The 13,590-nt window shown below is 56.4% G+C and overlaps 1 protein-coding gene across 9 annotated transcripts; it reads right to left on the reverse strand.

Annotated features, from left to right (window-relative positions):
• Positions 1 to 13,297, reverse strand: IFFO1 (intermediate filament family orphan 1). Of its 9 annotated transcripts, none has more exons than XM_042945619.1 (10): positions 12,349 to 13,297; positions 8,326 to 8,386; positions 8,101 to 8,196; positions 7,279 to 7,419; positions 6,930 to 6,938; positions 6,115 to 6,296; positions 5,870 to 5,990; positions 5,509 to 5,604; positions 1,684 to 1,814; positions 1 to 1,111 (listed from the first exon to the last, which is right to left on the reverse strand). In XM_042945619.1, exons 1-10 carry the CDS (start codon positions 13,119 to 13,121, stop codon positions 1,012 to 1,014), a joined length of 1,710 nt encoding a protein of 569 aa, XP_042801553.1. In that variant the 5' UTR covers positions 13,122 to 13,297; the 3' UTR covers positions 1 to 1,011. The 9 variants fall into 9 exon arrangements, with proteins under 9 accessions (XP_042801553.1, XP_042801550.1, XP_042801556.1 ...); XM_042945616.1 differs by having other exon boundaries at positions 1 to 1,115; positions 12,349 to 13,293; XM_042945622.1 differs by having other exon boundaries at positions 1 to 1,115; positions 6,115 to 6,272; positions 6,930 to 6,935; positions 12,349 to 13,292.
• Positions 13,298 to 13,590: the final 293 nt, after the last annotated feature.

Genomic DNA, 13,590 nt, shown 5'->3' on the forward strand with positions numbered 1-13,590 from the left:
TTCAATAAATACTCGCCAGTTTCATTATTATTAAAGACTCCATTCAAATGTCCGCTCAGCACAGCTTCCCTCAGGCAGTTATGCTGACGTGTCCGCATTCACAGCTCTCCAGTTTCTCCCAAGCTTTTCCAAGTCCAGGACATCTCAGCCTGCTGCTCTCAGTGTATGACAGGCACGGAGGAGGCACATCTTCAGCTGATACTTGAAGAAACTGAGACCCTGAGCACACATGTACACACACACACACACACACACACCCCACACATGCACACACACATACAAGTAGCTTCACCTTTTTCTCTGCCACTCAGCATTGACTGGGAAACTTCCATCTCCCTCCACGGTACTGCACCCAGTCGGATCCAGAAGCCGCCTAGACCGGAGGCCCCTTCAATGCATGGCATTTCCATAAAGGACGGGTCACAGCCCCATCACTGCCATCCACGGGTGGATGACAACGCAAGGGGGGACAGAGCGCCCTGCCTGGTCCCGCCTCCCTCCACCTGCACCTTGGAGGGAAGCCCTCTCCCACTGCATGTGTGTTGCACAAGCCCTGGAAGGACCAGCCTAATCCACTTCATACCAGTGCCTGGGCCAGTTAGCACCAGTACAGAATCAAAGACAGTAAGCTGGCTCGAGGCCTCAGAGATGGAAGGAAGATCTGACAATCACATTCCTTACTCAATGGAGAAAGTAAGGGGCCACGATCGCTCTGGCAGCATTTTAAAGATGAGAAGTAGCAGACGCCCACGCGTGAAGGCAGGAGAGCCCCAGCTGTGGTGGGAGTCACCTGGGAAGGGCAGGCTGAGCCTCGCTCCAGACACCTCAGAACCCTGAAGGCCAAGGACTAAGGCAGGAAGCCCGAGGGAGGAGCGCCCCAGTCCCCAGGGGCGAGGCTTGGTGCGGCGGGACAGATGGCGTTCCCCTTCTGTGAACCCCCCACCCCTCTGCCTCTGTGAGTTCCCGGCAGGGTGGGGCCCCAGGCCACCGGGCTGGAGGTAGGTCCCTATCTCATGGAGCTATCAGATGAGACATCGCGATCGGAGTCCTCAGTCTCGCTTGGCGGCGGCGGCGGCGGGTCGCTAAGCGGGACCGCAGTGAAAGCAGGAGACTTTCTAGAAAAAAACACCAGTTGTCACCTTGGGGCAGGGAGGAATCCTGATGACACTGGCATTCCTCTCCCATGGCCTTACTCTCTGGCAGGCCAGTGAATGCCATCTCAGGCAAGGGCAGGAGGGCCACAGGGGTGAGGGTGGATGCAGGGTGAGGGCAGTGGGGAAGGGAGAGGGAAATCCCTCCTGCCCCACCCTGATGGGGGATATGGTCCCTGTCTTTATCCTGGGGACTCTGGGAGGCTCAGAATTCAGAAATATCTCAAATCGCAGTATGAGAGATGTTGTCTGAGCCTGAGTGCAGACTTGATGGCCCCAGCTTTGTGTCTCTCTGTAGTATTTTTGTGACTTTTTAGAACTTACTTTTTTGTTGGGGTTTAACTCACAGAGAGATGCACGAACTGTGGGCCTGGCTTTCAATAAAAAACTGCCCCCATGCCCCTTCTGTTCCTTGCCGGTTTTTAGCTACGGGGTCCTCAGGGCTTGCCCACCAACGGCCTCTGGTGCATGCACCCTTGGAGGAGGACACAGAAGGCGGGCCGCGCCCCACACTCCAGGGGGAGGTCCTCACCGGTCTCCAGACTGGGTGATTAGCCGACGGCAGGTCTCCATCTGCACGTCCAAGCCCCGCTTCATGCTGCACATCTCCATGTACTCGTGCAAGTGCCGGTTCATGTCGTTCTTGGCCGTGGCCAGCTCCAGCTGTGGCAGGCGCAGGACGAGACCATCCAGGTCAGCAGTGCCCCTGCCCCTAACCCCCAGGGGCTAACACACCAAGAGCACCAGGCATGGGGCCCAGGTGGCCACGGGTGAAGGCTCAGATTTCAAAATAAGTCAGATGCTGGCGCCTGGGTGGCTCAGTCGGCGAAGCGGCTGACTCTTAACTTTGGCTCAGGTCATGATCTCACGGTTCGTGAGCTCAAGCCCAGCACTGGGCTCTGTGCTCACAGCGAGGAGCCTGCTTCATATCCTCTGCCTCCCTCTTTCTGCCCTTCCCCTGCTCCATGTCTCTCTCTCTCTCTCTCTCAAAAATAAATAAACTTTTTTTTTTAAATAAAAAAGTCCGATCAAGCCAGAAGGCACCAATATACCATCATTCCTTTTAGTTTTGCTGGGGATCTTTGCCTACAGAAGAAGGCAGAGGTCTCTGCTACAGGCCTGCATTCTTGCAACAGACCTTCACTGACAAGAGGAACCTAAGTGTGGGCAGGACAGAGAGCCCAGGGTGGCTATCTGTGCACGGCCTTGCTCCCTCCCTGGGCTTCCTGCAGGCCCAATACAATGCTGCACCCAGTCTGTCTCCCTCACTAATTTGGGTGCTCCTAGAAGGTGGCCACAGGCCTTTTTAAAATTTTTTAATTTTATTTTTCATAAACAGAGAGAGAGCACAAGTGGGGGAAGGGCAAGAGAGAAGGAGACACAGAATCTGAAGCAGGCTCCAGGCTCCGAGCTGTCAGCACAGAGCCCTACACGGGGCTCGAACCCACAAACCACAAGATCATGACCTGAGCCGAAATCAGAAGCTCAACCAACTGAGCCACCCAGGCGCCTCCATTTTTATTTTTTTAATGTTTATTTTTCAGAGAGAGAGAGCACAAGCGGGGGAGGGGGCAGAGAGAAAGGGGGACAGAGGATCTGAAGTGGGTTCCGTGCTGACAGCAGTGAGCCCCATGAGGGGCTTGAACTCATGAACCTCAAGATCACAACCTGAGTCAAAGTCAGAAGCTCAACCAACTGAACCACCCAGGCACCCCCGCTCCCAGCCCCAGGTCTTACTCATCTCTGCATGTGCCCAGCCCCAAGATGGGAAATTACTTAGTGAGCCTTTTTGAAGTAGCCACAAGCCTCATGGCCCAAAGGAGGGGACCTGCCCCGTACTGTTGAAAGAGGCTCAATCCTCCTCTTATCACTCTCGTCTCCTGAGTGGGCAGTTCTCAGAGTCCAACAGAAAGACTTCTGCCACACCCAATGTCCTACTGCATATAAGATGTATCCCGGTTTAAGAAATGTTACATGTGGGAAAAGGTGGGCTCAGAATCAAGGAAATACGAACTCCCTCCGAGCCAGATTCTGCCACAGGCTTTGAGGTAGAGCTGAGAGGAGGGGTGATGTGGAAAAGATCTGGGCCAGAGACAATCTGCTGCCTCTCTTTGTTTGGGGTACAAAGGACAGGGGCCAAACAGAGAGGCAGAATAAAACGGCTTGGAAGTAACCTGCTTGACTGCCTGAGAGCAAAGAGAAAGGGTAGGAAACTACCCGTGAATAATCTGAATTGGATAGAGGAAACCACCCAGAACTAATCCAAACTGGACAGGGAGAGGATGGGAACTGGGAGGAAGAAGTAAATGGGTCACAGGGCCGGAGAGAAGAGATGATGGCCTGGGTGGGTCAGAAGCCTAGTGAGTACAGCTCGGATGGCGGCCCTGGTTCCAGAGCAGCAGGGCGCGCTCAGTGCAGGAAGGCATGATGTCACCAGCTCTTGCCCAGATTGGCTGCCACCTACACCCCAATTTCTCCAGCTAAGGAGAGCAGCAGGGGAAGGGGCTAGCTTCCGGAGCCCAGCACTCACCAGGACAGGAAAGAAAGAAATGAAGCAATTATATTCTATCCAAAGACAAGGCTAGGACCACCAGCTGTCTGTACATATCTGTACGTATGCCCTTACTTCATGCATTTAAAGCAGGGTTGAGGAGGGGCGCCTGGATGGCTCAGTCGGTTGGGCGTCTGACTTCCTCTCAGGTCATGATCTCGCAGTTCATGAGTCCTAGCCCCGCGTCGGGCTCTGTGCTGACAGTTTAGAGCCTGGAGCCTGCTTTGGACCCTGTGTCTCCCTCTGTCTCTGCCTTCCCCTGCTCATGCGCTGTTTCTCAAAAATGAATAAACAAAAAAAAAATTTTTTTTTTTTTTTTAATTTTAAAGCAGGGGTGAGGAGAGGCAGCACCACAGTTGGGAGGCATCTAACAGCCTCCACTGAAAACTGCAGACTCACTGTGTGGCCAGAGACAGAGTAGGGCTGGGACTAGATGGAGAGGAAGGATGAACTCCCTCCCAACCTCCACCTGGGCCTTGGCTTTACCACCGACAATGGGAAATGCTCCTTGCATCTATGCCAGTGACCCCAGGATGGGTCACCAGGGTCAGCACTGCACCCAAAGCCCCCTGTCAGCTCTCCCAACACCTCTCCTAACGCCAATCTGCTGCGAGAAAAGAGGAAGACTGTGACATGGGTGTCAAGGAGCGAGCAGAGAGCGACTCTCCCTTCCCCTCTACTCAACAGAGAACAGAAACCTAGCTGCACCTTTAAAACTTAGCATCCGTCTGCCTGGGCAAGCAACAAAAACAGGCTGGCTTAAAGGAGCAGGACCACTTGATGTGTGTTGGGAGGATGAGCATGTAGGAGAATCATCTGTCAACTTCCATCTCAAAATGCGGGCGGCGTGAGACAAGCAAGGGTATAAATGTGCTATGTGGGCTTGAAGAGAGGCCAAGAGTTACAGAGGCCCACATGCGTCTTCCCCAAGCAGGAGCGCTCAGGGCCAGGGAAGGGTCCTCTCCACGAGCAGGAGGGCACCCAGGATCCGCAGCCAGCCCCCTCCCCTCAGCCCCGCCACCCAGGGTGCCACAAACTGCCACAGCCCTGCAGACCTAGCGTCTAAGAGCACCCGCTTCCCTTGCCATCCCGAGAAGGATCTTCCAGGCTAGGGAATGACAACGGAGGTTCCTCCATCAGCTGAAAGGCTGAACTGAAGAATCACCAAAGTTCAAGTTCACTTCTTAGAGGACTCCACTATCACACCACCAGGAGTGATAATACTAATAAAGCTGCCATGCGGCATGCTTACTAGGAGACAGACACTGCCCTCAGCTCTACGTGTGCATCATTTCATTTGATCTTCAAACAACCCTGTGAGGAAGGTATAATCAAGATCCCACTTGAGGGGCACCTGGGTGGCTCAGTCAGTTAAGCATCTGACTCTTGATTTCCTTTTGGGTCATGATCTCACGGTCTGTGAGTTCAAGCCCTGAACCGGCTCTGCGCTAGCAGTGAGGAGCCTGGTTGGGATTCTGTATCTCCCTCTCTCTCTCTGCCCCTCCCCACTCACTCTCTCTGTCTCTCTCTCAAAATAACTAAGCTTAAAAAAAAAAAAAAAAAACGTCCCGCGTGACAACGAAAACAGGCTGAGAGACCATAAGCAGCCTGTTAGAAGTTGGAGTGGTAGAAAGTAGGTGACAGGGCTGAGATCGGAGCCCACATCCGTCCTCCTCCCTGGAGAACCTAAGGTCTTAAGGTTCCACCCCCACAAAAGAAAGGGGGAAGGCCTGGTGTCTGGGGTCCCGTCGCCCCGCTCACAACCCACGGGCCACCCGTGGGCCTCGGCTTCAACGCCAGTCTTACCTCTATTTGGTCAATGGTTTCCTGATATTCTTTTTCCCGGGTTTTGAACAGGGACTCGGTATCTTTGATCACCTTCTCCAAACTGTCTTCCTGCTGCTGAAGCGGAAAGGGAAGCAAGGGAGAGGCCAATGGGGAGGGTGGTGGGGGCATTCCACAGGGGCGAGGCAGGGGAGAGAGAGAGAGTCTGGTTAAAGGAAGCTGCTGAAAGCCGAGAGAAGGAAGAAGGAAGACGGGAGAGGCAGGTACAGGATGGAGGCCACAGAGGGAAAGCAGCAAGGAGTGCAGGGAGGGGAGGGGGGGGACGGGCCGTCCAGCTGGGGGGCAGGACTGGCGGGGCCCTGAGGCTGGGAGGGGCCGTTACCTCTCCCTGCGCCTCTGCGGCTGCCATGGCATAGCCTGAGAAATCCTCCCAAAGCAGCAGGGTCTCCTCAGTCTCCTCCCAAGTCAGGCTGTCACAGTCGTCCTCAAAATCATACTCCCTCCTAGAGACAGGGAACCCGCTGTCAAGAGGGGGGGGCAGGGCCTTCCTGCGGGCAGAGGGCCACTGTCGGGGAGCTCCGGCCTCTGGGGGGCTGCTGACGTGGGCCTGGAGGACTCGGGACTCACAGCTGGTTGAGCATGCGCTGCATCTCCTCGTTGATGCTGAGGGCTGTGCTCTCCTCCTCATCCCCATCGGGCTGGCGGGGCCCGTCACTCTCCGACAGGGAGGTGTCCTCCTCGATGGCAGCCTTGCGCTCCCGCTTCCGCCCCCCCATGGATGGGACCTTAATGGGAGACAAGTGCAGAGACTACAGAGACGAGGCCGGGTGCATGAGGAGAAGGGCGGGTGGGCGCCGGCAGGGGTGGGGCGGGTGGGAGGGGAGAAGCGTGAACCAGCGGGAGGGCGGGGTGGACAGAGAGAGAAGACACAGTTACAACGACAGGAACAGACACCACAGTTACCGAGAGACAGGCAGACAGACACAGATGGGGACAGGGCTGCAGACTGAGAAGGAAGAAAAAGAAGAAACAGAAAATAGGGCGGTAAGATCAGGGGAGAAATGGCCTGTTGTGACCACGCTATGATGTGCATAATGGCTACAGAGGATTTGTTTTCTAAAAAAAAAAAAAAAAAAAAAAAAAGGTCTTTCTAATGAAATGACCAAACTAAAAGGAAAGTTTTTGGCTGCAAGGAAGAGGAGGACGCAGTGTAGACAAAGGAGAACCTGAATCATATATCCAGATCTGGAAAGCCGCGGAAGGGATAGAAATGAAGCAAAGAGGGCACGAGGTAGAGTAAAGGGGGGAAGGGCAAGGAAAACAGAGACAGGAAAAGAAATCTGTGCCGAAAAGCCCAGCGGGTCAAAACTGACGGCCGAGGCCTGGGTGGTTTAGAAACTGGGACTGGGACATTAAAAAGCTTGCATGAGAGCAAAACTAACCAGCTTCTTCTGTGGAGAAAGCAAGAAAAGATGAAAGAAAGAGAGGAGAGGAGATGGACAGAGGAGAGAGAGAGGGAGGGGAGAGACGGTGTTAGAGACGCTTCCAAACCTTCTCTTTCAGAGGCTGTTCCTTGCCCCCCAAGCCTCGTCCCACCAAGGGCCCCGGGGGCCGAGGTAAGGTCCTCCAAGAAGGAGGGCAGGGCCTGGCTCCCAGCCAGCAATGATGCAAGGTTCACGGCCTGCCCCCACCCTCTCCTGAGGAGCTCAGGCACTGGGGAGGTGTGGGCAGGGTGTCTGGGGCCAAGGCCTGCCCTCGTCCCGGGGCCTGCGGGCAGCCCAGTGCCCTCACCTGGAACATCTTGATCATGTCCTCACAGTTGCGCTGCTGAGCCACGTCGCATAGTTTGGCGGTGATGTCGATGCGGCGACAGATGTCCATATCTACCTTCATGGCCTTTTCCTGGATCTTTGTGTCCAGCTCAGACAGGTTCTGTCCGGGGAACGCAGGGAGTGGTGAGGAGGCACCCAGCACTCCGGACAAGGACCAATAAGGGCCCTGGCAAGACCCTCACCCTTCCAGTCACATATCACCGCTGACCCCTCCTCCTGGACGCCCTCCCCCGGCACTCGTGGGCTGCTCATGCAGCTGGCGCGCTGTTCGCACGGGCGGGAGGAACCCTGGACACGGTGGCCCGGGACGTGCAGGGGCTCCCTCCCAGAACTTACGCTGCCAGAGAGAGAGGCCAGTGGCAGTTACAAGAGTGGAGAAAGAAGAACGGCTGACACTTCAGCATTACGTCTGTGCCAGCATGGTGCTAAGAAGAGTATGTCTTCATGGGCATGCGCCTTGCCTCGTCCATTCCACAGAGGACACAGGCAGAGCGGTGGGGAGACTCACCACGGCCACACTGCTAGCAGCTTTCAGAGCCGGGATCTGGCCTCTTAACTAATTGCTTAATCACCTCTAGAAATGAGGGAGACCACACTGCCTCTCAGACACGACACTGGGACTTCTGTTCCTTCTCTCCCTCTTGAATGAGGGTGGGGTGGGGGGCAGGCAGAGAGAGAGGCACGGCACACCAGGCGGCGGCAGTGACCAGGAAGTCAACCGGCCCAAACTCGAAGGGCCCGCCTGCTCTGGCAGGTTTCGGGGTGCGGCGGCTGCACTCACATTGCTCATGAGCCCCTTGAAGACCACTAGCTCCGCTTTCAACTGCTCCACCTTCATCGCTAGCTCCTCCTGGCAGGCGTCAGCCTCTTGGGCTTCCTGCAGTCAGGGAGAAAGCCCCGCCATTAGCGGCGCTGCTGAGGTAGGAGGCAGATGAGGACAAGGAAGGGCGGGGGTGGGGGGGCAGCAGGGGGCTGAGGGTGCTGGTGGGGGGCGGGCGGCCCTCACCTCCTGCAGCTCGTTCACTCGCTCCTGCAGCTGTATCCGCACAGTGTACTCCTCTTCCCACCTGGCAGACATGGGGGGCAGGGAGGGAACGTGGGTGCAGAGTCCCACCCCGCCCCAGCAGCTCCCTGCTCCCCACCCCTCTGGCTCAGGCCTCTCCCTGACTCTAGGTCTGGTGCCCTAGATGCACCGGGGCTGTGGGCAGTCACGTCTGGCCAGCCAGCGGGTGGCCAGCCACAGCTGTCCGGTGGCTCCACACTTCCTGGCAAGTGCGAGTCGGCCAGCTGCCTTCCCGGAACCTCTGGGCCGCGCCCCAGGAACTGTATTTAAGAGCAACTGCTGCCACTGTGCTCTCTCATGGTGCCCGTCCCCTCAGGCCCCAGCCCCACCAGCTGCCTGGCTGGCCTCCTCCCCTGTCCTGCCCGCACCAGACCACCAGGCCCACCAGCCCGGTCCCCCACCTTCAGTGGCACAGATCCGGTCTCCCGCCTCCTGCCTGCACCAGACCAGGGCTCCTCTAGCCCGCTGCCCTGCCTCTTGTGGTGCCATTTAACCCTGGAGAAGCAGCTGCAGGACACACACCACATCAACAGAGTTGGTCAAGAGCCTGGTAGGAGACGCTCAAAGTCCGTCCCCCACAAGCTCCAGAAACCGCCCACCCAGGACCCGTGGAAGTGAGCCGTAGAGAGGAGACCGGGCTGGCCCTGAAGCAAGAAACCTGTGGGAAGCAGGAGCCTGGAGTTCCCAGGCACCCAAACCTGGAGGGACAGGGAGATCAGAGAATGAAAAAGCGCCTCGCTCTACAGTGGCTGGGAACCAGAAGCAGCATCTCCTAGGCTCTAGAATTCCGAGACTAGAACCCCAAGTGGCTAAAAGACACCCTTGGCCGCAGGCAGGGTTGGCTGCCCGGGGCTAGGTTTTTCACTCAATGTGAGTCCACGGTGAGCCAGCGCACAGGCCCTGGCATCGCCAAGGTGAAAGGGCAGTGGAGGCGGCCATGGCCCTGCTTAGGGTTTTGGGACCCTGCGAGGGTGGCCGGGATGGCGGAACTTCTCAGACCCCGTTCACACAGACTCTCAGTGCCTGCCGCTTCTTCCAGTGTGAGAAAGGAAGGGATGATATCACGAGAGAAACCGCAGTATCAGAAACATGGCTAAAGTCTCAAAGAGGACGGCAAGAAAAATGAAAGCCCAAGAGAGTGGATTCTGCAGACATGGGACTCAATCCTCCCTTCCCCACCTCCATCCTCCCCCCCCAACCCTCCTTCCTCCTCTCCTCCCTGGGTTCGCCTGCAGCCTCTTCCCTGTTCCTCCCCCGCATCTGCACTGCAGTGTTCCTAATAATAACTCCTCTACATCACCCGCTGCCCCTCCCGCATGGGCAGGGAAGAGGCGGCCAGCCTGGCCACCACCCTGCTGGCCCGTCACACAGCCCAGCCCCGGGCCCTCTTGGCTCTCTGTCCACCCTTCCCTGCTGCCCCCATGTCCTTCCCACTTTTGCACTGGCATTCTCAGACAGTCGGGGCCAGTGAGGGGCCCTCGCGGCATCAAGTTATACAGTTTCATAGATAAGACTTTATCTTTTTTGTGCCTGTGGTTTCTCCATCTACAACCTGAAGGCATGGAACGCAGTACCCTCATACTCCTGAGCCTGTGAGTCCCTGGAGAAAGAAAGCAAGACTCACAAGGGGACGATGGCCCTGGGCAAGATGCATGGGAAAGGGTAGCAAGCGACAAATTCAGGTAGAAATTTAAGTAAGGAAGTTAGGGAAGGATTGGGATGAACACAGTCTTAGAACACACACAAAAAATCTGAAAATAAATCATCTAGAAGTTACTAGAATTCTTTAAAATTTATTATTTTTTAGTATAATCTCTACACCCAACATGGGGCTCAAACTCAGGACCCCAAGATCAAGAGTCGCATGGTCCCCCTGGATGCTTACTAGAATCCTATTTGCTCTCCATCCAGACTTTCCCACAAATAGGTTCCTTCCGACCTCCACTCAAATCTCATCTCACTTACAAGGTCCCCTAGACATGAGTAGAATTTGAACAATTTCCGTGTATTCTTTGTTTACTAAAGACCTCTCTCCCAAATAAATTATATCCTGGAGCAAAGTGAGGAAGCCGGGGCCATTCCTACACTAGAAAAACTGAGGCCAGGAAAGAAAGATCCACCCAAGGCTGCACACAGCAGGGGCACTGAAAATAGAACCCAGGAGGCTTCAGCTCCTTCCCAGTTTAGTGCTCAAGCTATACCCATGACTTCCGGGCTACTGACAGGAGCTACAGTGTTGCTTTAAAGAGAACAGAACGAGGGCACAGGATCTGGGGTGGAAGAATGAGTAACTGCCAGTGTCACGTACCATACAACTCTAGCTGCGGGGCCCTCTGCACAGCAGCATGCTGCAGAGCGATGAGCTCATCAGTCCCCAAGGAATAACTCTCTGCTGCCCTGGACAGCTGGACCAAGGACAAACACTCTTTCAGTTAAGGAAAAAAAAAAAAAATACCGGAGAACAGCAGTTGTTTCTGTGGTTATGGATGCATTCCAGAACTGCCCCCGTTCTGCTGCTGACAGTGTTAATTAACTTGTGCAGGGGCAGGGGCGGGGGCAGGGGCAGGCTGGTTTTGGGTGGCATCTGCGTGATGGCTTTAGGAGGCCTGAGAGTCCCAAAGGTACTTATAACATGGACTACAACGAAGGAAGCCAGCATGAGGACAGGACTCAACCTCAGAAAGCCTGCTGATCTGCGATCTGCTAGACTCTAGCAGGTTACAGACCCCTGAAGGTTGCCCCCAGACTCAGGGGTAATTTCCCATAGCATTCAGCCAAGCCCCAGCCCACACCAAGCTGCAACACAGGACTGCAAAGGTAGTTCCCAGGCCTGTCCACAAGGGGTCAGAGTAGCTGATTAAGAGGTTAAACCTGATGGCGCCCAAACTAAAGCCTCCTTCTGACCTGTCATCCTCCTCCTCAACCATGGCATCCCTCAAAGTCTACAAAGAGCTGGCTGTGCTCGTGCTCCTTACTAATGGCCTGGTTATCAACCCTCTAAGGGATCCACTTGTACATCCAGCGCTAGCATCACATCCCTTCTCCTGGCCCCTTGTGCTACCCTGCCAGTCCCCCGCAGAAAGCCAAATCCTCATCCTCAGGGAGCACTGGGCCTGCCCTCCAGATGCCTTATACTTGCAGGGTGTGTCCATATCCTCAACTTTTCCCCACTCACTTCCTCTGCTGGCTCTACTCACATTTCGTCATTCTTTGGCTCTTTGTGCTTTTACAGATTCCCCCAGCCTCCATGGCCCTAGGACAACTACCAGTCCCTTCCCCCTTTCCCTAGGGAACTCCTTTTTCCCTTTTTTTCTTTTCTTTTCTTTTTTCTTTCCTTTATTTACTCCACACAATGTTCTGAGGCCCCAGAGCCTTTCATATGGAACTGAGTAGGTAGGTACCCAGTTTCCACCAACACTGCTTTGGGAAACCCAGAGCAGGGGTAGGATCGCCCACTGTGAGATGCAGCCCCTCCCTCACCACCCCCTCCTAATTTCAGTAGACTCCCAAATGAAAGCGATTATCCTTTTGATCAGTACTTGGAGCTTCTATCACAAAAGTGCCCTGGGGGCTGACACTGGTATTACCCCAGATGTGACCTCTCAAATGCGAGACCCTTTCACATCTCATACAACCCCACAGAACACGGGCAGCCAAACACTGCGGTCTAGATGAGACAGAAAGAAAAGCCACAAGAAAAATATGTATTCCCCACAGCACTCCGCTCCGAGTCTCCTTCTTCCTGTCACGAGTGCAACTTCTGCATTCCCTGTGGATTCCCGTCTTCCTGTATCCAATGCCGTGTAAATACTTCCAAGCTCCTCCTTACACAGCAGGAACTTTACTCTCATTTTATTCCTCCCTGATTCTTGGGCCGCAACGCTCTCCTCTCCTGGACCCACACCTAGTCCGGGCCCCATGTGTGGCATGACACTGAGCCCTGTCCCCACCTGCCCGGTCCCCTACCTCCGCTTGTACTCGTCCCGCTCGCGCTTCACTTTAGCCAGGACGTTGTAGAGCGCACGGATCTCGGGGGTGATGGTGTCGATCTGGACGCCCACCCCGTCGGGGTGCACCCACGACAGGCCAGGCCCTTGCACCAGAGTGGGCTCCAGTCCCGGCCCGAGCCGGCGGGCGTGAGAGAAGGACCAGATGGTGCCAGGCATGAAGCGGGCTGACGAGGAGTAGGAAGTGGAGGTGGAGGTGGAGGGCGACGAGTGGCTGGCCGCGGAGGGCGCGAGGGGGCCGGCTGGCGAGCGCGCGGGCGAGCCCAGCACCCGGGCCGACTGGGTGCAGACGGCGGCCGGCCGGGCGCCGAGGGGCAGCCCCAGGGGCCGGATGGGGCTGACGAAGCCGGTCTGCACGGCCTGGTCGCGGCGAGCCAGGCCCCGCCGGCCCTGCTTACCCTCCTCCAGCGCCTGCTGCAGCTGCTTCTCCAGCAGCCGGTTGCGGCGCTCCAGCTCGTGCACCTTGGCCAGAAAGCAGCGGAACCGGAGGTTCAGGGTCTTGAGCACGTTGATGTTGGAGCCCAGGTCGTTGCGGAGTGCCATGGCGGCGGGGGGCGCCGGGCCCGGCCCGGGCGGCGAGTAGGCAGCCGGGCCGGCCGGGGCGAGCGGCGCCGGGGACACGTCCCCTCCCCCGGCCAAGTGGTCTCCTCCCAGGGGTTCCCCTAGCGGTCCGGCCAGCCCCTGCTGCTCCTGTTGTAGGAGGAAGAGGTTGGGGCCGAATAACGGATTCATGGCTGCGTCTTCTGCTGGGAGACCGAGACCGCTACAGGAGCAGGGATGGAGGGCAAGGGAGAAGAGCCAATGAGGCGCCAGGCGGACGCGGAGCAACCAATCAGATAGCTCGGCGGGAGGGGCAGAGGTCAGGGGGGCGGGGAAGGACAGGAAAGAAGCCAATGAAAGGTTCACTTGGAGGCTGGCACCTGGACCTTTCCGGGTCTGAGGCTGAGCGGACCCCAGTCCACGCCTGCAATCCAGCCAGGGTGGCAGAAACGCATAAAATCCAGGCCCTTCAGTACTCCTTGGGTTCTGGTGGCAGGATGCCCATCCTCCCTAAATCCCTATTGCCCTCCTCTCCCCGGAGTCCAACTACCCTAAGCTCTGACTCCATGACTCTTCCTCCCTGAGACCACGGAAACCCAGGAGCTTGAAACTGATTTCTCAGTATACCAGTTTCCTCTCTTCAGAGGGTCCCTGTCCCACC

Source organism: Panthera leo, chromosome B4 (assembly GCF_018350215.1).
Source record: "Panthera leo isolate Ple1 chromosome B4, P.leo_Ple1_pat1.1, whole genome shotgun sequence".
Classification (NCBI taxonomy): Eukaryota; Metazoa; Chordata; class Mammalia; order Carnivora; family Felidae; genus Panthera; species Panthera leo.

Excerpts from the sequence above, each read along its gene's own strand:
- IFFO1 (XM_042945616.1), bottom strand. The coding sequence starts at position 13,121 with ATGAATCCGTTATTCGGCCCCAACCTCTTCCTCCTACAACAGGAGCAG. Across the intron at positions 8,387-12,348 it reads CGGGACGAGTACAAGCGGAG|GTGGGAAGAGGAGTACACTG; the intron begins GTAGGGGACCGG and ends CATGTCTGCCAG. Across the intron at positions 7,420-8,100 it reads TCAAGGGGCTCATGAGCAAT|AACCTGTCTGAGCTGGACAC; the intron begins GTGAGTGCAGCC and ends TTCCCCGGACAG.